The sequence below is a fragment of the Cercospora beticola genome, chromosome 3 (assembly GCF_033473495.1).
Source record: "Cercospora beticola chromosome 3, complete sequence".
NCBI lineage: Eukaryota > Fungi > Ascomycota > Dothideomycetes > Mycosphaerellales > Mycosphaerellaceae > Cercospora > Cercospora beticola.
The window spans coordinates 3,711,873-3,732,040 of record NC_088937.1 but is presented as its reverse complement, the minus strand read 5'-3'; the positions used below and the strand labels follow the sequence as shown (position 1 = coordinate 3,732,040).

At 53.3% G+C, this 20,168-nt stretch overlaps 11 protein-coding genes across 11 annotated transcripts; 6 read left to right on the top strand and 5 right to left on the bottom strand.

Moving 5' to 3' along the window:
• Nucleotides 1-1,014: 1,014 nt before the first annotated feature.
• Nucleotides 1,015-3,580, top strand: HSP88 (Heat shock protein hsp88; the record flags this gene model as incomplete). The annotated part of the gene is made up of 6 exons (XM_023596369.2): nt 1,015-1,028; nt 1,084-1,114; nt 1,170-1,231; nt 1,285-2,722; nt 2,882-3,211; nt 3,263-3,580. The coding sequence occupies 6 exons, from the start codon at nt 1,015-1,017 to the stop codon at nt 3,578-3,580; spliced, it is 2,193 nt and encodes a 730-aa protein (XP_023457675.1).
• Nucleotides 3,581-4,375: 795 nt separating this feature from the next.
• On the top strand, nt 4,376-5,383 carry RHO25_005464 (uncharacterized protein; the record flags this gene model as incomplete). Its single annotated transcript, XM_023596368.2, has 1 exon — nt 4,376-5,383. One exon carries the CDS (start codon nt 4,376-4,378, stop codon nt 5,381-5,383), a length of 1,008 nt encoding a protein of 335 aa, XP_023457674.1.
• Nucleotides 5,384-5,611: 228 nt separating this feature from the next.
• Nucleotides 5,612-6,217, top strand: RHO25_005463 (uncharacterized protein; the record flags this gene model as incomplete). Its single annotated transcript, XM_023596367.1, has 1 exon — nt 5,612-6,217. The coding sequence occupies one exon, from the start codon at nt 5,612-5,614 to the stop codon at nt 6,215-6,217; it is 606 nt and encodes a 201-aa protein (XP_023457681.1).
• Nucleotides 6,218-6,668: 451 nt separating this feature from the next.
• Nucleotides 6,669-7,836, bottom strand: RHO25_005462 (uncharacterized protein; the record flags this gene model as incomplete). The annotated part of the gene is made up of 2 exons (XM_023596366.2): nt 6,669-7,550; nt 7,633-7,836. 2 exons carry the CDS (start codon nt 7,834-7,836, stop codon nt 6,669-6,671), a joined length of 1,086 nt encoding a protein of 361 aa, XP_023457680.1.
• Nucleotides 7,837-8,103: 267 nt separating this feature from the next.
• RHO25_005461 (uncharacterized protein) lies at nt 8,104-10,590 on the bottom strand (the record flags this gene model as incomplete). The annotated part of the gene is made up of 1 exon (XM_023596365.2): nt 8,104-10,590. The coding sequence occupies one exon, from the start codon at nt 10,588-10,590 to the stop codon at nt 8,104-8,106; it is 2,487 nt and encodes an 828-aa protein (XP_023457679.1).
• A 445-nt stretch (nt 10,591-11,035) lies between these two features.
• RHO25_005460 (uncharacterized protein) lies at nt 11,036-11,383 on the bottom strand (the record flags this gene model as incomplete). The annotated part of the gene is made up of 1 exon (XM_023596364.1): nt 11,036-11,383. One exon carries the CDS (start codon nt 11,381-11,383, stop codon nt 11,036-11,038), a length of 348 nt encoding a protein of 115 aa, XP_023457678.1.
• Nucleotides 11,384-12,270: 887 nt separating this feature from the next.
• Nucleotides 12,271-12,740, top strand: RHO25_005459 (uncharacterized protein; the record flags this gene model as incomplete). The annotated part of the gene is made up of 2 exons (XM_023596363.1): nt 12,271-12,406; nt 12,469-12,740. 2 exons carry the CDS (start codon nt 12,271-12,273, stop codon nt 12,738-12,740), a joined length of 408 nt encoding a protein of 135 aa, XP_023456919.1.
• Nucleotides 12,741-13,025: 285 nt separating this feature from the next.
• On the bottom strand, nt 13,026-14,384 carry RHO25_005458 (uncharacterized protein; the record flags this gene model as incomplete). Its single annotated transcript, XM_023596362.2, has 1 exon — nt 13,026-14,384. One exon carries the CDS (start codon nt 14,382-14,384, stop codon nt 13,026-13,028), a length of 1,359 nt encoding a protein of 452 aa, XP_023456920.1.
• A 455-nt stretch (nt 14,385-14,839) lies between these two features.
• RHO25_005457 (uncharacterized protein) lies at nt 14,840-16,018 on the bottom strand (the record flags this gene model as incomplete). The annotated part of the gene is made up of 1 exon (XM_023596361.2): nt 14,840-16,018. One exon carries the CDS (start codon nt 16,016-16,018, stop codon nt 14,840-14,842), a length of 1,179 nt encoding a protein of 392 aa, XP_023457842.1.
• Nucleotides 16,019-17,178: 1,160 nt separating this feature from the next.
• Nucleotides 17,179-18,167, top strand: RHO25_005456 (uncharacterized protein; the record flags this gene model as incomplete). The annotated part of the gene is made up of 2 exons (XM_023596360.2): nt 17,179-17,624; nt 17,693-18,167. The coding sequence occupies 2 exons, from the start codon at nt 17,179-17,181 to the stop codon at nt 18,165-18,167; spliced, it is 921 nt and encodes a 306-aa protein (XP_023457844.1).
• Nucleotides 18,168-19,014: 847 nt separating this feature from the next.
• On the top strand, nt 19,015-19,899 carry RHO25_005455 (uncharacterized protein; the record flags this gene model as incomplete). The annotated part of the gene is made up of 2 exons (XM_023596359.2): nt 19,015-19,314; nt 19,378-19,899. The coding sequence occupies 2 exons, from the start codon at nt 19,015-19,017 to the stop codon at nt 19,897-19,899; spliced, it is 822 nt and encodes a 273-aa protein (XP_023457840.1).
• Nucleotides 19,900-20,168: the final 269 nt, after the last annotated feature.

The following is a 20,168-nucleotide window of genomic DNA, read 5'->3' as shown; positions in this document are numbered from 1 at the left end:
ACAGCAACACGGAAGTGCTTGATACCACGTCTTACCTGGTGCGACATGCCTGAAGCTGGACTTGCATGACTTCAGCGTTTGGTCTTAAAGTGACACTTAGACATGCTGCTAAGCGCTGGCTCACCAGGCGATCGTGCGGCAGCAGAGGCGCGCAAACCCTTATTTGCTTTGAACACGTGCGGAAGAACTTATTGGCGTGAATGTGATGCCCCAATCATCTATTCGTGCCGTGGAGATATGCTTCGCCTCGACCCTCGTACTTCCTACACCGGGCGAACAAGCTGCGTTAATGGCAAACGGTTGATGGCCCAAGGCTTTCAAGCCCACTGGCTCATGTCTGGGATGCGCTGAAGGCCGCTTCAAGACCGCGCGCTTCGAACACATCTCGAGTGTAATGTCTTGGCTGTCCAGAATGGTTGTTGCGTGAAGTCCTCTTCGTGCATGGCGTCTCGTCCTTGGCATTACTGTCTGCCTGCCAGGGCGTCTCATTTGCATTGCGGTATATGTCATTTCATGATTTCAATGTGTCTTTTATGCACTCTCGTGGAGCCTGCCAAGTGAGCTGAGAGGGTGTTATGTGTCAAGACGGACATGGATGTCGCAAGCTGAAGTGTTTTCGTGTCCGCGGACACGTGACAGAGGGAGTGGCTCGGGCCGCGCTGTGCACGGTGTGCGCGAGGAAATGTGGGATGTGGATGCGATGTTTCTGGCGGATGCTGGAAAGTTCTCGGAGAGGCAGAGACGTGAGTTGGCCTGGCCGCTAGCAGCCTACCCACTTTTGCAGAGACCAGACAGCCCACCCAAAAGACATCATCACCTGCAGCTGCGTTCCTCGCAAATTTGTCGTATTGTCATTTTCCGTGTTGGGTCCCTTGTGCAGGTACAGCGCAGCTAGACACAACTTGTGAACGCCTAACTTTTTTCAACACCAAACACCACTTCCCGCTTTTCACCACCTCAACCCCACCACGCACTCGCACACCGAGAGCTACCACACACCACACCGCACACGACATGTCTGTCGTTGGGTGAGTACTGCTCCATCTCTTCACTTGTTACACTGACAGCGCTGACATGCGTCAGATTGGACTTTGGTACGCAAAACAGCGTAATTGTGAGTCTCACCGATCAACCTCCCCGGCAACGCACTCGTACTGATTCTTCCGCAGGCTGTTGCGCGGAACAAGGGCGTCGATGTCATCACAAATGAGGTCTCCAACCGAGCGACTCCGTACGTACACACCCTTATCCATCTGCGTGACACAGAGACTGACAGCCTTCCAGCACACTCGTGAGCTTCGGCTCAAAATCCAGATTCCTCGGCGAGGCCGCAAAGACACAGGAAATCTCCAACCTCAAAAACACCGTCGGCTCCCTCACACGACTCGCCGGACGCACGATCAACGATCCCGATGTGCAGATTGAGCAGGAATTCGTGTCGGCACCACTCGTCGATGTGGACGGCCAGGTTGGCGCCGAGGTCACATATCTCGGTCAGAAGCAAAAGTTCACCGCTACACAATTGATCGCCATGTTCTTGACCAAGGCACGAGAGACCGCATCGAAAGAGCTGAGGTTACCGGTCAACGATATGGTCATTGCTGTTCCAGCATGGTACACCGATGCTCAGCGCAGAGGCATCTTGGACGCCGCAGAGGTTGCAGGCCTCAAGGTTCTCCGCCTGATCAACGAGACCACTGCGACTGCTCTTGGATACGGCATCACCAAGCTTGATCTGCCAGGCCCAGAGGAGAAGCCACGCCGCGTTGCGATCGTCGATATTGGCCACAGCAATTACACCTGCTCCATCTGCGAATTCAGGAAGGGAGAGCTCAAGGTCGTCTCGACTGCCTACGACAGGCATTTCGGAGGTCGTAACTTCGACAAGGCTCTCATTGAGCACTTCCGCAATGAGTTCAAGGAAAAGAACAAGATCGATATCTACGAAAACCCTAAGGCACGCGTCCGTGTGGCTGCAGCAGTTGAAAAGCTGAAGAAGGTTCTCTCCGCAAACGCCATGGCACCAATCAATATCGAGTCGCTGATGAACGATGTCGACGTTCGTGGCATGCTCAAGCGCGAGGAGCTTGAAACGCTCGTCCAGCCACTGCTCGACCGCGCACATATTCCTCTGGAACAGGCTTTGGCCGATGCCAAGCTCACCAAAGACGACATCGACTACATCGAGCTCGTCGGTGGCTGCACGCGTGTGCCTGCCCTCAAATCGATCATTCAGAACTTCTTCGGCAAGAACCTGAACTTCACCATGAATGCAGACGAGGCCATTGCACGAGGATGTGCCTTCAGCTGTGCCATCCTCTCCCCAGTGTTCCGCGTCCGTGACTTCAGCGTCCAGGACATCGTGCAATACCCAATCGAGTTCACTTGGGAGAAGTCGCCCGATATTCCAGACGAGGACACCAACCTCACCGTCTTCAACAAGGGTAACGCTTTGCCATCGACGAAGATCCTCACTTTCTACCGGAAACAGCCTTTCGACCTCGAGGCCAAGTACGCCAAGCCAGATGCGCTTCCTGGCAAGCCAAACCCATGGATTGGCCGTTTCAGCGTGAAGGGTGTCAAGGCGGACGGCAAGGACGACTTTATGATCTGCAAGCTCAAGGCACGCCTGAACTTGCACGGTGTCTTGAACGTGGAGCAAGGCTACTATGTGGAGGAGCAGGAGATCGAGGAGCCTATCCCAGAGGCCAAGGATGGCGATGTGAGTAAAGTTCGAGTTTTGCGTTCTGCGTTTGTTTCTACAGAAGAGGAGGAAGCGGCGATGATGGCCACTACTGCCGATCTCGAGAAATTGCGACTTCATGCAGACGAGCGCGCGGCGAAACGCCAGAAAACCGAACCATTGCTGACGAATCGACAGGCAATGGACACCGACAAAGCGAACGGCGAGGCCACCCCACCTGTCAAGACCCGCAAAGTCAAGAAGCAAGTGCGCAAGGGTGACCTACCGCTCTCTGCCGGCACAGCATCCCTCGACCAGCAGCAAAAGGACCTCTTCCTCGAGAAGGAAGGCCAGATGATTGCTGAGGACAAGCTTGTTGCCGAGACCGAAGACCGCAAGAACGAACTCGAATCACAAATCTACTCGATGCGTGGCAAGATTGACGAGCCATACACCAGCAACGGCTACTCAGATTTTGCCAGCGACGAGGAGAAGGACAAGATCCGCGCCAAGTGCGATGAGCTCGAGGTAAGATAGACGGCCACGAGGGTACATAGACAATTGCTAACATGACTGCAGGACTGGCTGTACGAGGATGGCGAGGATGCCACCAAGGCCCAGTACATCGCCAAGTACGAGGAGCTCCGCGCTACCGCTGCAGTGGTCATCTCCCGCTTCAATGAGAAGCGCCAAGAAGAGGAAGAGGCACGGAGGAAGATTGAAGAGGAGGCCGCCGCCAAGCGACGAGCTGAGGAGGAAGCCAAGCGTGCCGCCGAAGCCGAGAAGAAGAAGGCGGAGGAAGAGGCCAAGAAGGCTGCAGAGGCAAAGCCTGATGAGGAGATGAAGGACGCTGATGCCGCCGATGGCGAGAAGCCTGCTGATGTCGAGGAGGCATAGATTACGCGATGTTGGGACCGACGCGATACCAGGCGCCCCTTCTTCTTTATGGCGAACGAAACAATGAATGATTCGATACATGCATAGATGTGGCTCTCTTCGGCGTTGTCTTACAAGGATGGAGCAAGAGAGGCGATGGTGGACGGCGAATGCTTGGTAATGATTACTCGCACAGCTATGATGGATGATGAAAGATGTCGTTGTTGATGGACATGGCATGAAGAAAATGGGAAAGCATTCTGACTTTTCATTTGTGTTCTTCTCTCCGCTTTGCAGACTTCTGAATGGGTGAGGAGGCTAGATGATGTTTATAGATTGTAGACTCTGAAAAAATGGCTATTGCAGTGATAAGTTGGTGGTGTTGCGCCCAGATCTGGACGCGTACGGATTTCCAGCGAACGTAGGTATATGAGGCGTGTGTGCTGCTGTAGTGATTTATGACTTCGAGTACGATTCTCGTGCTGAAGTGAGGTCTTAATGAATATCAAGTGGAAGTGAATGAACCTGCACCTTAGCTGATGGTGACGACCCATCGGACGCGCACAAAATAACGACCAGCCGATGCCCCTCCTTGATATACTCGTAACTTAACACAGCAACGACCAAGTGACATCGCTAGACATTGAGCTTCGCACGACAATAAGACTGCAAGACTCAGCACAGTGCTACTGTACTTTGCTGCCGCGAGCTCATGAGAAGGTAGGCGCGAACACACGCGACTTGCCCATTTCCTTCACAAGCACGAAGTCAACAACCACTTCGCTTTCCTTTCCGTCATAGCGACACAACAACAAAATGCTCTCACTACCACTCATTCCTCCACAAGAGGACCACTCATCCTTCTTGCGCGCTACGTACCGCCCTCGCGCCGAATCACCACCTCCGCAGGCCGGCCATAACCCACAACAAACACACCGCGAACGCCAACGACGCGATGAAGAACGCAAATTGCACCACGCACGGAGTCCTCTTGCTCTCCTCGCAGCCGACGAGAAAGCCATCGAGACGCGTAAACACGCTGTTCGCATGTTCGGTTCCCAATGGATTCGTCCACCGGGCGTTGCGAAGACCTTACAAGCTATGAACGAGGAACTCGCGGAACGACTCGAGCAAGATGAACTAGAACGGCAGGAACGAGGGATGATGGATATGCAGGCTCAGCAGCAGCAAGCGGAGCTCGAAGCCGAAGCGCGTGAGCATGAAGCGGCGGAAGAAGCTGGGGAGGTGGAGGAGGAACGAGATCTGGATGATGATATTCCCGAGGCTGAGGCGGACGCTTCGACAGCAGATGTCACATTCAATGAGGACAGTATGATGGAGGGGAGTCAGGTTGCTCAGAATGAATATGATGAACAGCAGTATACGAATCTGGAAGAGGCGGAGTTGACAGGCGCTGCGCAGGATGAAGAGGATTTGGGAATGGAGATGGAACGTGATTTGGATGATTCTGTGCCTGAAGCTGGGAGCTATCAACATACGGATACTGAGCTCGAAGAGAGTGATTCTGATTCGGAGTTGAGGTCTTCGTTTGTGGGAAGGCCACCACCATCTTCAGCGAGGACGTCAAGAACGCCGGCGACTGCGGAGCGATCGATCGTGGAGCCCCCTATGTTGGGTTTGCAGGAGAGGATGAGAGCACAGGTGTCTGCAGCTGATTCATTACCGAGAAGTCCTGGGTCGCTGAATTTGTCAAGTTCGGTGTTGGACGGCTCGATGATGGCTGGGAGCAGTCCCGTGGTTCAGCGTGGAAATAATGGAGGGCGGCCTCGCGCTGCTCGTGGTAGGAGAGGACGGTATAGCTGAGTGAGTATGAAGAATTTGACAAAGTTCGTTGCTACCACTGTTCGCACCAGACGCCAAATTTTGAGGACAGCCGTGCAGATGTGTGCTTTGTGAGTATATGTATTACACGCTTCCTTCCCTCTGATCGCTCTCAAAAAGAAGAAGTACTTCGAAGGCGTCCCGACTCACGACAGATCCAAAAATTTCGAAGCACTTCACACGAAGCAGACACAAGATACTATACTCAACATGGCCAACTCCAACTACCACACCACCCACCAAGCCACCCAGGCTCCACAAGTCGCCCCTGCGCACCGCATCTCGGAGCAGAGACCTTACCAAGCTCCGGACTTTGACTACGCTCACTGGAAGGTCCTTCACGACCAGTTCGGTGCTTCGCACATGATCCCTCAGCATGCGAGGGTGGTTTCCAAGGTGCCAAGTAGGGAGATGCCGGAGGTGAAGAGGTTGCGGCCTCATAGAGTTGAGGCTGAGGTGGAAGTTCCCGCGTCGCCGGTATGGGTTAAGGACACACAGTGGGATGAGGCCACGCAGTGGTATGTCGATGGCTCTGCTTCGCAGGAGGGGTCTGAGGCATCGGAGGTGAAGAAGGGGAAGGAGAGTGTGGTGGAGATGGGGATGGAGGGAGAGGGAGAAGAAGATGTTCGACTTCCCTCTCCCGCCCTGGCTGATAGGAAGCGGAAGAGGGAGAGTAGTGGAGGAGTGCAGTGGGTGGAGGATACGTACTGGGATGCTCCGTCTTTCAAGCGGTGCTTTACTACCAGGCAGACCGTCGACCTCACTGGGGACGAGGAGATGGAGGTGGAGATCATCGATCTCACTGGGGAGGCCTAAATCGTCCTGACTTTTGGTTCTGTTTTGTGCACTTTTGGTTTGTTTTTCCGGCAACTTACTAATACATGTGGCGTCTAATGGTAATGGGGTTGGTCGGAGCTTCTGGGAAAATGGATGGAGATAGACTTGGAATCAGCTTGTTTTGAAAACCAACTTCCACTCTCTTATCTTTTCTCGATATAGATTGTATTGTCGGAGTGATGTTCCTTAGTGATAGGGCTTTCGGTGCGAGCGAGAAAGAAGCATACCAGATTCATGATCCGCCATCTCCACTGAATGCAAGCCGCTGAGGCACCGAGATGAGAGACGCCCTCCATCGCCGAACTCCGAGTACTAGGAGAAAGTACTCTGGCGTTTCTCCATGATGCCGTGGGAGTCCAACGTAATGAGACTGGCGCTCGTGCATCATTCGACGAGCTCGAAGGCCCAGAAATGCCAACGCTCTTGCTTGCTACATGATGTTCCTTGCTTTATCCGTTCTCCCAACATCTTTCCTCCCCTCGTCATCCAAGTCTCTCGCCCTCTTCAACAAAGCCCTCGTTTCATCCCGCCTCATCTCCACCTTCTCCTCAAACCTCCCATCAGAATTCCACTTCTCTTCTCCGCCAAGATATCTATACACCACCCTCGAATCCTTTCCCTTGCACTGCTCATCTCCACAAGCCCCTTCATAAACTCCCAATCCTTTCTGCCCCAACGCCAATTCCACGCCCTTCTCTTTCGCAGCCTCAACCGCCAACCCAAAATCCTTCTTCATCAACTCCACCCGAAAACCGCCCTCGTATCCCTTGGATGCGGGAGCGTCGGGACAGATCCCCGGAACCGGACACCAATCATCACAAATACTACTCTGCGCAGTAGAAGTATGAAAGATATTCGCCAGAACTCGAGGGTCCATGCCGGATTTGATTCCCAAATTCATTGCTTCACTCACTGCAATGGCGATGAGGCCGGAGCAATAGTTGTTGCAGAGCTTGGCTGTTAGGCCTAGTGAAGGGCCTCCGGCAGCGAAAATGGAAGATTCCTTGCCCATGAAGGAAAGAAGTTTGTGGAGGAGAGGGAGGTCTGGAGAGGTGTTGGAGCAGCCGAGCATGAAGGTCAAGGTACCTGCTTCGGCACCCTTGACACCGCCTGAGACGGGGCTGTCGTAGAAGGTCGTGGAAGGGAACTGGGATGCGAGGGTGGAGCGAACAAGGTTGGAGGATGCTGTGTCGATTGTCGAGCAGTCGATGAGGAGTTTAGGCATGGAGGGAGATGCAATCACTCCAGAAGAGGAGTCGAGATAGACGGATTTGACGTGTGAGCCTTCGGGGACCATGGAGAGGATTAGATCCTGCAATTGTACATGGAATAATCAGTGAATGCGCAACACGAAGAGTTGAGAGTGTCTCCTTTGGGATCAGAAATGTGCATACGGACTTATCTGCCACTTCTTTCGAATCACCACAAGCGTGGATCCTCCCTTCGTCCTCTGCTACAAACTTGTCCACGCTTTCCTTTACCACGTCGAATACGTAGAATTGTGTATCCTTGTCCATCTTCTTGACCAGATTGAGTGCCATTGGGTATCCCATCAGCCCCAGGCCGATCCAGCCAATGCTCGTTGGGAGTTCTGCCATGATGGGAAAGGGCTGGGGTTTGGTGCTGAATTGGAAATCGAGCTCAGTCAAATACCCTACAGCTCCAATAGTTGGAGTCTACCTTTTGTAGGCGCGTCTCCTGCTCAGCACGCGAATGAGGGGCGTCGGTAGTTAATAAGCCCCGCGAGGTGCTCCGAGCTCGGAAGCTGGGACTGACGTCTGCGGCTCGGCTTCTGTAGAGCCCATTGAGGTGGCATTCATGCATGGGCACCTTGTGTGTTCGTCACTGGTAAGTTCAGTCTCGACTCATCCCACTTCACTCATTGTCGTATCGTCGTCTCGTTGGCTGTCGCCTCTCCCTCCGCTCGTAGTAGCCTTTTCCGTCGACGAGCCTCTCGTCCCGCGAGGGGTTTCGATGGCCCTCATAATAGCATCACCATCTTCCGGTCCCAGAACATTGTCCAGAATATTGTGCGCAGCTTCAGCCACTTCATCTTCTATGCCTGCCTCGAAACAAAGCTGTTCGCTGAATGCAACTCTCGTGAGACTGACCAGAAATTTGTGATACCCGCCATGCACTGCATGCAGCTTTGGGACAATCTCCAGTGTACCTTCATAGGCACGGATCAGATGATGAAGAATACGTACCACCATGTTGATCGACGCGATGATCAAGTCGTGAGCCTCTGCAAGATTGTCCTGGTTTGGCGGCATACCAATGGTAGGTCGTGCTTTGTATAGGCGAGCCATTTGTGCATCCAAGAACCGCACAAATCTGCCGACTGCGCTACGCTGTTGTACCAAGAGCAGCCCCCCATGGTCGGTATAGCACAGGGCACGGAACACTTTGATAACCTCCAATCGCAATTCCATGATCTCCTCGACACTGTAAGGAGCTTCGTCCGAGGGCGCCTCCGGGGTCTCGAAGAGTAGGTTCGTGAGTCTTTCGACGGTGGCTCGCTCAAAGTCCCGCTGCTTGCTTGTGTCTGATGAGATGGCACCGAAAGTCAACTCTCTTGTGGATGTTGAAAGCATTTGCAGAACTGATACAATCTGGCTGATAGGCTGCGCCTTCCCGAGCATCTGCAGCGTGAATGCGAAGTCAATGGTATTCCAGAATGTCTCGCTCTTGCCATCGACCAAGGTTGCTGCAAAGCAAAGTGAGTGAAGGAATTCCATCACACGCTCCACATCGAGCTCTTCGGCTAACTCATCAAACGCTTTCATGTCCATGCTTGCAGCGAACGTCGGATTCTTGGCTGCGCGTGAAAGTGGCACAGCAATGAAGTCTATTGTTCGACTGCAGAGTGGTATGGCTTCCTCCAGCAGTTGAGCTCTCACGCTCGCTCGCTCTGTTCGTAATATGAAGCGCAGCAGGTCCAAAAGAAGGTAGAAAGGAGCGAAGAACTTGTCTTCGAGGCACCTTGCCCACAACTTGAGCAGAGCTCGACAAGCAATCAGTGGCAGAGTGCAATCTTCGGATGTTGAAGCATAGGAGATGTCGTGGATGAAAATTGATGAAAGTGTCTTGCTGGGGTTCGAAGGAAAGCTATACTTAGCTAGAGACTCGACCGTTGCGTCGTGCCCTTCGTGAGGGCAGTGATTCAGGATGAGCTGCATGAACTCGTATCGCGTATCTTCCTTGATCACGACGTGTCCTGCACCATTGAATCCAAAAGATGCCGCCGTCTGCTCCGTGCTTTCGGTGCGCAGCGCTTGTGGTGGTTGAGTGAAAGAGAGCGCCACAGGACTGTCATGTGTTGGTCTCTTACGCTTCGCACCAGCCTTGGGTGTATGCTCTCCTCGGGATCGATTTCGATCAAAGCTTCGGCTCGGACTGGCCAGTCGTACCTCGTCATCATCGAAACCATCACCCCGAGCGGCTTTTCTGCCCTTTCGAGGCGTGCCTTGCTGGGTGGCTTTGGATCGGACAGGGACATTGCCTCGCTTTGCACGCTCGGATTCACGGGCAAGATCATGCTGCAAGAATCGGTTGTCCGTCTGCATCTTCTCCCGCTCCTTCCGTTGCGCCTCGATTTCAGCTTTGGCTTTCGCTGTCTCTTCCGCATGTAGTCGTTGCATTACAGCCAGGCGGGTCTCGTACTGCTTGGCGGCCTTCTCCTGGTTGCTTCGAACTATTGCGATCTCGCCCGCTTTCAATCGTGCCTCTTCCCTCGCCTGGTGTTCGGCTTGCCTCAGCCTAGCTTGTTCAGCCTCGAGCTCTGCGATTCTAGCTTGCATGGTTGACAAGTCCATGACAGGACCTGCGCGTGCATTTTGGACAGGCTGTGCTTGCTGCCATCTGCCAAAAGTCTGGCTGGCATTCAACTCTTGGTCTGCAGCGGCAAAGGCTGCTGCTGTTTCCGGGTCGAGTTGTCTGCTGCCCTGATTGAACTTTTGCTGCTGCTGGTATTGAGGTTGAACAGGAGCAGGCCTTGATGCTGGCTGGATGACCATGGACGGTTCATCCAGATCGATGACATCCTCATCGTCGTAGCCATAATCCGATGAGGGTGGCCGTGGAGCGCTGGCTGGCGGGGCGCTGGGGACTTTCGGCTGACTGGGCCGCGAGGGCTGTGGAGGTCGCCATGGCAAGTTCCTGTTCACACTGCCGGGGCGATTGAGGCTCGTAGCGGTGTGTGCTTGCTTTCGCAGAGGTGGCGGAGCGGTGTTCACGGATGTAGCTCGAGTGGCCTGGGTGCTTTTGAGGACGGCCTCTTCCTCGAGCTTGCGGAGGGTGTCGGCGGGGATGGCGGCGAGGTCATCGTCGCTGAAGAAGTCGTCGTCGTCCATCGCATCGTCGCACGCCAGCCATGTCTTCGCCGCCGTCTGTCGAGCCGAGACAGTCGCGGAACGGAAGTCGATGTTGTGTTGCCATTGGAGACGCGAAACTGACGCGAGGTCGGCCTGCCAAGAATTGCTGCCTCGCCTGGCATCAGCTGCCCTCATCGCTTTGCTCCTCCTCCCGCGACATCGACACCAAAAATCGCAAAGCACGTCGCTCTCTGGAATATTGCCATTTCTACTGATCGAGATGAGTGGCGGACAAGTGCCCCAGACAATGCTCTGCACGCAGAAACGAACCAGGACTATTCCTCATTCATGGCAATATGTTCACGTGGAAGTGAGAGACCACTAACAATGACCGAAAACTTGCATTTCACTCTGATGCTGCTATATGTGCAGACGCTAACTTGACTCTCCATTCATTTTCCTATCGATCCCACACCCCACAAGCTTAGTCCGAGCGCCCCAACATGTCCTGCTCCACCTCGCGATACAAGTTCTCAAGAGCAACCCTCCTACACTTGGGCGTCTTCACCTTCGCGTAGTACTTGTACTCCGACCAGTCTTTCTCCTTCCAACACCGCTTCAGCTCATCGTGGAGTTGGCACTCCATCTCCTCGATGCAGTCGGCGCAGATCTGCTTCGCGCCCTCCACCAAAGCGATTTTGGAGTTCTGGGAGCAGTAGCGAGCGTAGCAGGTCGGACAGGTAGTGGAGACTGATGGTGTGTTGCCGACTACCTTGTCGAGCTTCTTGCAGGCGGTTTGGAAAACCCGCTTGATCTTCTCTGAGCCAGGCATGTTTGATGAAAGTGGGCGAGCGGGATACTCTTTGGCTTTATTGCTGTCCGTGTTTCTGAGAGTCGGCAGTGCTTCTGAGATTGAGCAGTGACGGTTAAAGACGGTGGGTGTATGCTCGTTGGCTGGCTTGCTTGCGGTTTTGAGAGAGAGTCGCGAGAGTTGGAGGTGTCTCGAAATCAGTGCAACTCTTGTGACTTTTGGGGAACGCTTCGCACGGCGGCAGCGTAGTATTTATTCTTTGGAACAAGCGGATGTCAGGCCACTAAGGACAGTGAGGCCACTGAAGTGCCTTACCAACGAAGGTTTGAGGATACTGGAAGGAATGAATATGTCAGCTCGTCGGCAAGACCTGGGCTCGAGTGAATGGTATGCATTCACTATTGCAGACGTTTGCACATATTCACCAGTGCAGACATTTACTACTGTGAGCCAAGGGCTTCTCTCTGGCTGTCTGTGTCGTCCCGTGCACAGCAGAGAGGACATGCAGCCTTGAGTACTGGTCCACGATTTTGGTATGAGGCCTCAACGAGACATTCGGAACATTTCGTTAACAAGAAATACTTGGTGCATGCCATGGAGATTCCAAAGCTTCCACCTCTACACAAAGGGCCGTCCTCAATACTGCCAATCTAAGTCGGCGTTATTGGTCGTGCAGACCCAGCGTTGAGGTTCCCGAACGGTACCTTGAAGCCAAAACCCCATATCAAAGACAAGGCTCCACCGACCCAAGCAATGCAAGACAAAAAAGTTGTCAACACAATGGGCTTACCAAATACGCAAAGTGTAGCACTTACAGTAAATCTTTTTGCCATTCGCAGCTTACAGACAGCTTCATCAAAGTGCAGCACAACGACGACGTTCAGAACCCGCGCTCAAACTCTGCAATAATGAACCTCATTCACCTCTTCGCCTTGCTTGGCGTTGCAGCCGCAGCGCCAACGACACTCCACACGACTTCTCTCGTCAGGAGAGGCGCTTCTCACGAAGGCGACATGACATGGAAAGAAGGCGATTTCTCTGGAAGTAAGCCTCCCACCACCTTGCTTGTCCATCCATCTCTCCACTGACCTTCGTCCTCCTTCCAGACGCTTGCGGCATCCCACCCATCCTCCCCGCCGTAGCACTCAACGCTCCCACTTTCGACGCGAGCACTCCCGGTGGAAACCCCAACGCCAATACTCTCTGCGGACAGAAAATTCGAATCTGGAATCTGGCTACAGGGGCGGAAACTCATGCGACTGTTGTCGATCGTATGACTGCGCAGGATGCAGGTGCGATTGATGTTAGTCAGGAAGTTTTTGGGGCTTTGGGAATTGATTCGGGGAAGGGAAGGTGTAGAGTGGGGTGGAGTTTGTGAGAGAATCTGGGAAGGAATTCAAGTGGAGAATGAGAATAAAAATCTCAGTATGAGAGAGATGGAGGCAATGCCATGATATGTGATGAATGAAAAGTTCGATCTTCGTGCTAGGCTTGTGCTTTCAACTCACTTGCCAAGCTGTGGCGAAATATTTCAGTGAATGGGACACGCTGTGCTGGCTGGCCACGTCGGGAGATGTCATCTGCTAGAGATCTAACTATATCTTGGAGTGTAGCTCTGCTTTGCTTCTAGATCACCCAAATCACTTCGTCTCAGTTGAAATTTCTAACCTGTACAAGTCTGATCTCTCACACCATATGCTTCCGACCCCATCTCATACAGCCGACTGATCGCTCTTCCCATTGCAAATCCAACATCCGTCTCCCCAGCGCCACCAGTGGCAAGACTAGCTTCTTGCAAACCTGTCGCAGACCACTCCGTCTCTCCAATGAACGTACTCATCATACTTGACGAAGCTCCGCCTCCAGCTTTGACTCGCATTCCTTCGGCGAGCTTGTTCTTGAGCTTACTATCAACAGGCACGATGTTGGCAAACACCTCGGCAAGAGGAGCATTGCTGTAACATATCACTCGCGTGCCTTTCTCGTAAGCGAGATCGATAAGAGTAATGAAGCGCCGGACAAAGTCTTTCTCGTTTGATTGGAATTGTCGGAGACCGGAAAGGTAGAGTGTTGTTGTTGAGGAGCAAAGAGCGTGGTAGTCTGCTGAGCTGAGAGGTCGTTCGCAAAATTGATGAAAAGATCCCGTAACAAGGTCAAATCTTCTTGATGCATCTGTTGTTCTTATTGTCGCACTGTCGTCGTTCTTGTCGCTTTCTTCAGTACTCGCCACTACACCCTCAACCTCCAACATCCGACTCCCGTAAACTGGAATCTGTATTCTCTGCAACCTCTTCCCCTCCGTCACCTCCTTCAAACTCCTCTCAAAAGCCCTCTCATCAACAAAAAACGTCTCCCTCCTCCCCACCATCCCACCCTTCCCATCCCCACTTCCACTCATCCTATAATCCTCTTTCCCACCCACCTCCCAAACCTCACACCGTCTCTGCACCTCCCTAATAAACGGCACCACGACATCCCGATTCAACCCATTCTCATACAAACCCTCCGGATGCCGATTACTCGTACTAACCATCACACCTCCAGCCTTCCAAATCGCACCAAATAATCTCCGCATAATCATCGCATCCGCAATATCTGTTAATTGGAATTCATCGAAACATAAAACGCGAGATTCGGCGTAGATGGCTTTTCCGATGGGGATGAGAGGGTCGCCGGTGTATGTTGGGGAATTTCGGGCGATGTGGAGACGTTGATGGATGTCGTTCATGAAGGAGTGGAAATGTGTTCGACGGCAGGAGATTTCTTTTGGGAGGGTGGAAGCGAAGAGGTCTGCGAGGCGGGTTTTGCCTGTTCCGACGGAGCCGTAGATGTAGAGACCTCGTGAGGGAGGTTTGGGGTCTTGTCTGATGAGAGGAATGGTTCTTGGGATGGGATTTGTGGCGAGGAGTTCATCTTGGAGGTTCGCGAGGCGGGTGATCAGGGCTTGTTGGTGAGGGTCTGGACGGAGTCTGCTTCTAGTTATGAGGCTTTGGTATGCCGCCTCGAGGGCGCGTTTGGTCATTGCGATATCATGGTATGGATGAGTGGATGTTGGAGGTTGGTGGTTGTGGTTGCTTCACTTGACTTGAGGTCATAGATCTCGAAGTTGCGGCTCGGTCCGAGAAACACGACATGGCAGTATCGCATTTGGGCAGTTGCGGTATGCTACATCCGCGTCTATTGCGATGAAAGCATTCTTCAGAGAATCAATTCGGCGCTGACTATGCTGATCATGACTGCATTAAATTTACTCTATCTGGTCTTTTGGTGCCCTTTCCCACGCCATTCTGCGATAAATGCCACTGTGCTACTACGCACAAGCCTAGTTCGAGATTCTTGTTGCCATCTGATTGCTTTCCAAGCACGTGAACCCTCCTCCCTGTCTTCTACAAGATTGCCGCAGCCGGGTGCTGCTGAGCTAGATCGAATTTTGTATGTACATCTGATGATATTCTGCCGCCACCTGTGGTCAATTGACTACTCGTAGCGGTAGCAGAACGGTCCAGCAAAGGTGTCCATAAGATCGCGGAATCTCTGGTCCGGAGCGACAAAGCCGAATGGAAGCATGTCGTCGAGAGTCATCTCCGGGCAATCTGGTGCGGAGCAGCCAAGAGTGCCTGTGCCACGAATGATGAATTGGCGGTTCCAGATGTCGAGGTTTTGCCAGATGGCCCAGACCTTGTCGACTTGGGCGTGGTGAAGGAAGAACAGTGGATCGGCTGGGGAAGAGTAGAAGTCCATCATGGAACCTCCGATCTGCCAGTGGCCGCCTCCGTGCACGCCAAATTCGTTGTCGCCGCACATGCCCTGGGATAGACACTGGAAGTTCTCGACGTAGATCTGTTCCAGGATGAGAGTGGTCAAGTTCTCGTAAGTGTTGTAGCGGTTTGAGAACCAAGGGTTGATGTCACGCTCCAGACAGCGTGGGTTGTATTGGAAAGAAGAGTCGACATTGTCTGCATTTGGCAGAGAAATAGGTCCCAGGTTGACTGTGTAGTTGCTGAATGGGCCTGACTCCACGCAGCCACCACCGGTACCAGGAGGGTAGGTAACATCTTGCTGAGCGAGCCAAGTGTCTGCACGACCAGGGACGTATCTTCCGTTACCGCCCATGCTGTATGCATCGCCATTGAATAGAGGCGAGTTTTGCGGAGCCGCGGCATCTTCGGCCCAATTCCAGTATGGCATGACACCTTCGTAACCGCAAAGGTTGATGAGATCCTGCTCGAGGAAGTAGGTGAATGCACGATGCCAAGCAAAGAAATCGGCGGTGTCGTGGATGTTCAGAGTGTAGTTGATGTGAGTAGCGACATATTCGTCGAATCGTGACTTGACACCGGGATAGTTCGGACCTTCCAAGTTGGTCATATGTGTTGGAGCGTGGTTTTGGAGGCATGTGACAGCGTCTGTGAAGCTCTTGCGCGTTGCTTCTGGGAGCGTGCGCCATTCTCTTCGCACACTGGCGTTGTCATATGTGCATTGTGCGTTGGCTCTGCCGGCAATGTTTGATTGCATGGTCTCGTCCGCATAAGTCGATATGTTCCTGAAAGCCTCGCCATTGGCGATCTGTGCAGCTGTGAAGTCATTGATGCTGGGGGCCTGGGCTGCAGTAAGAGCAGCAGTGGCCAGTCCAACCACCGTCGTTGAGAGATGCATTATTATTAGAGGTAGAGATCGGCAGTAGAAGAGGTTGAACAACAGGAAAACGAAGGTGGTTGTTGAAGAGAGAGAGAGAGAGGTTGCAAGGCACACGACGTGCGTCAACAGTTGTAGGGTCAAACAGGAGCGGCAAAGGAGTGGTTGGACTTACCGAACATTGGCGCGCAATGTATATGGAGTTCACTAGGAACAGGCTCGGCCAAGCTATTGAATATGCAACAGGTGCATGGCCGAATCGTGGTTCAGCATTGGTGAATAAGCCTTTGGTTCTTACACGCCGTCGCTCGCGAGTGGCGTGAAGACAGGCGAGATGTGATCCACTCCTACGTGCTGGGTGCGTGTTCCTGCAGATGGAGCAAGGGTATGCGGTCAAGCTTTGCTATTCCCAGCGTGTTTGGTTGCACAAAGGCCATGCGAGGACGGAAGAGGCTAGCAAAACAGTGGATAGCGATACAGATTCGGCGGGGCATGTCTCGTATTGGGTGCCGGCCAGTGCCTTCTTGCAGTGAGGCTCATGGTTGTCTCGGTTGTGCAAATGACGGCCGTCGCGTGGCAGTCACAGCTTGCGGCGATGTGGCGTGGCAGGGCTGGCAGCGTTCAGCTCGCGAGGTGACTGACTGCGATGCCAAGCGGAGGCAGTGTACGACAGAAGCTTCGGCGAGCGCATCAGAAAAGGACCGTGGCCAGTCGTATCTTGTCCTCGAAATGATGAAGGCCGGGAATCATCCAGATAGAACAGATCCACTCCTGGCACAATCTTTCCGCTGCGGAGTCCGCTGGTCGACGATTTGAGCTGGATGCGCGACCAGCTTCCGCGAGAACCGTCACCGTGGGAGCACTGCTGGCTGTCGGGTATCGTTGGCACCGCAAACGCCATTGTCAAAACATGGCATACATCGAGGGTGATGGAGCAGTCTAGAGTGCTGTGAGGCTGAGCCGAGAAAAGACTTTGGTGCCTGGCGAGCGCGCGTTGCTTGTTCGGTGGCGGCATGACCGCATCGCCGACGAGCTAGAATATCGTGAGCCTTTCCTTGCTTCACGTGGCTGTGCTCGCCTTCCACCAGCACTCCCATCATGTGGCGCTGAGGTCGTACAGGAAGTCGTTGACTGCACCTTCCTTCGTTGTTCCGTTCGCTTGGGTAGCTGCGACATGCGACATGCGCCTCTTCTTGCTGCCCGTATCCACTAGACGGACCCTCATCTATTGCGAACGCGTCCAGGAAGCTGCAACGGGAGCCGGAACAAAACCGCCGTTGCAGGAGCGCATCATCACCAAGGCAGCGACGACATGGGCAAACTGGGAGAAAGCTGAAAAGGGCTGGCAAAAGCAGACCACCGTCTACGCCAACAAGCTGTTTAGGCGCATACCATTTGAAGAATGGGGTCTCAAAACGATCCCGCCTGCAACCAAGCAGCGCATTGCAGATATCGACCAAGGAAATCTGCAAGTTGAATGTCTATACCCCGGTGCCTTCCTGAACGGCAGCAAAGTGCCCGAGATTCTGAAGAGACTGGCAACGGAACGACAGGTCCTTCACAGAAAGAGGATATGGCAGTCAATAGCTTTGATGCCAGTCGTGGCGCCCTTTGCGCTGGTCCCCGTGTAAGACACATGTAGCACCGTGGCTGAAGAGCTAGCTGCGCGGCGATAGCAATGCTGACGTGCGACAGGATTCCTAATCTTCCCTTCTTCTACCTGGTCTGGAGAGCCTGGTCACATTACAAAGCTCTCTATGGCGGCCGGTTGCTCGAGCACCTCGTCACACACAACCACATCAAAATCGCTCCCTCTGCGCAAATGGATCAGCTGTACGCTGCTGGTCTGATATCCCCGAGCCGAGAGGCAACGCGTGGCGCGCCGCAGCCCAACACGGAAGAGATCAAGAAGATCGCAAAAGTAGTCGAGGCGCAGACACAGAACGGGACAGAAGATGCCATGCTTCTGCAAAAGTGGAATGGCAAGTTGCTGGCAGAAGGTTTCAAGCTCCCGGAAATGGAGATCGAGATAGAACGCGCCGTCGAGCAGGTCGAGCAAGCTATCAAGGAGAGCAAACCTGAAGGTGATCTCCAGGCCAAGAAAGAGGAGCTTCAAGAAGTGATCGAGAAGAAGACGCCGAATGTACAGGTGAAAGAGACGAAGCAATGATACACGACCGCCGGCACGAGGGTAATGGTTGGAAGCATGAGACGATAGACGACACATTGGATATACATGACAATACTACACTCGATCGATACCCAGTACTGTACCGAGAATGTTGGACTCGGTTTGCTCGATGCGACGATGTTCACACGAATTGCTGGAGCTTTACGAGTTTGCTACCAGCTATCAGCCTGGACTACGGCGAACGATAGCCATGGCAAGCGCGAGACGAACACGGTCATGAACATTTCGGCCACGAATCTGCGGCTCCGAGAAAGACCTCCGCCGTTCCTAGCGCACGTGCAAATGCGGCGTCTTGGCTCTTGGTTCACAGCAACATGTGCAGATCCCACGCGTCCCGCGCTGTACGATGTGGCGTCGCATGAGGTGCACTTCGCAGCAGCTTGTCGGAGCTGTGCAGTACCAAGCCAGCCCCATCATCCAGAACCCCGCGTCCCGCGCGAGCTTGCGAGAACATTGCCGTTATTCCCACAATTCCCACTATGCCAGGGCAGAACTACGCCATCTTGCACTCTGCCGCATTGTGGATCGGCGGGCGATCTAACGACTCTACATGCGGCTGTCAGGATGCAATGTCAATTGGAGCAGCAGTTCAAGCATAGCTGGACAGAATGCCTCGGAAGAGGATCCGTGGTAAGCTATATTTCTTAGTTGTTCCTCATTCGTAGACCTCACCTCTTCTTTCTCTTCCTCCTCCATTACCTCACCCAGGCAAAGCCATCTTGCAGCAGTTCGATTGCTTCTTCCCAGCCGCCACACACGCAAGACTTGATTGCAAGATTCACCGAGTTGGAACGAACCCACGTCGAAACTCAAAAGCGGCGGCAAAATGCCAGGACGATTACAAGATCGAATTGCCATCATCACAGGTTCCTCGTCTGGCATAGGTCGGCAAACAGCATTTCTCTTCGTCAAAGAAGGAGCCAAGGTTGTCTGCGCAGATCTGCAACCTGGTACATGGCGTGAAGATGCCGCACAGAACGGAGAGTCAGATGGTCCTACACATGAGCGTATCACGCAGGACGGTGGGAGTGCCATTTTTGTCAAAACCGACGTATCGAAGCCAGAAGAAGTGGAAGCTTTGGTAGCAGCTGCAGTCAAAGAGTATGGAAGATTAGATATCATGATCGTAAGCAAGACCTTCAGTCAGACTACCCCAAGCAAAGAAGGAAAAGCTAACATATCGCTGCAGAACAACGCCGGCTTCGCCCTCGAATCCCGCAACCCCCAACCCATCTGGGACATGCCCCTCGACGTCCTCGACAAAATGATCCCCGTCAACATCAACGGCGTCTACTACGGAATCAAATACGCCTCCAAACAAATGATCACCCAAGAACCCCTCCAACCTTCCGGTGACCGCGGCTGGATCCTCAACGCCGCTTCTGTCTACGGTCTCGTCGGTAGCGCTCACGCTTCTGTCTATTGCACCACCAAAGGCGCCGTAGCGAATCTTACACGCGCTGCGGCGTTGGATTGTGCGCCGTATAGAATTCATGTTAATGCGGTTAATCCGGGGTATGTGCATAGTCATATGACGGATCCGTTGTTTGCGGCGCCGGAGGTTTTGAAGGATATTGAGCCGCTGCATCCTTTTAGGGGGTTGGGCAGGCCGGAGGATATTGCGAAGGCGTATTTGTTTTTGGCGAGTGATGATGCGCAGTGGATGAGTGGGGTGAATATGAATGTTGATGGAGGGTTTTTGGCGAGGTAGAATAGAAGGTGGATTGGATGGGAAAGTTGTGGGTCGCAAGCAATTCATTTCACGACCACGACCTATGCCTGTATCTCTAGTCAGTCCTGCGCACGTTTCGAGAGCGGGTGGGCTGAGAATGAACGACGGCGTTAACTTACTGCACGTGTAGGACATTACTACATACCGCGCAGGAGAAACATCTACACAGAGCCACGGACGGCACCCCGGTCTTGCGATCTAGCATATATGCAGCGTAGAGACTATGCAGGCGAATAAGTTCTTTTTTG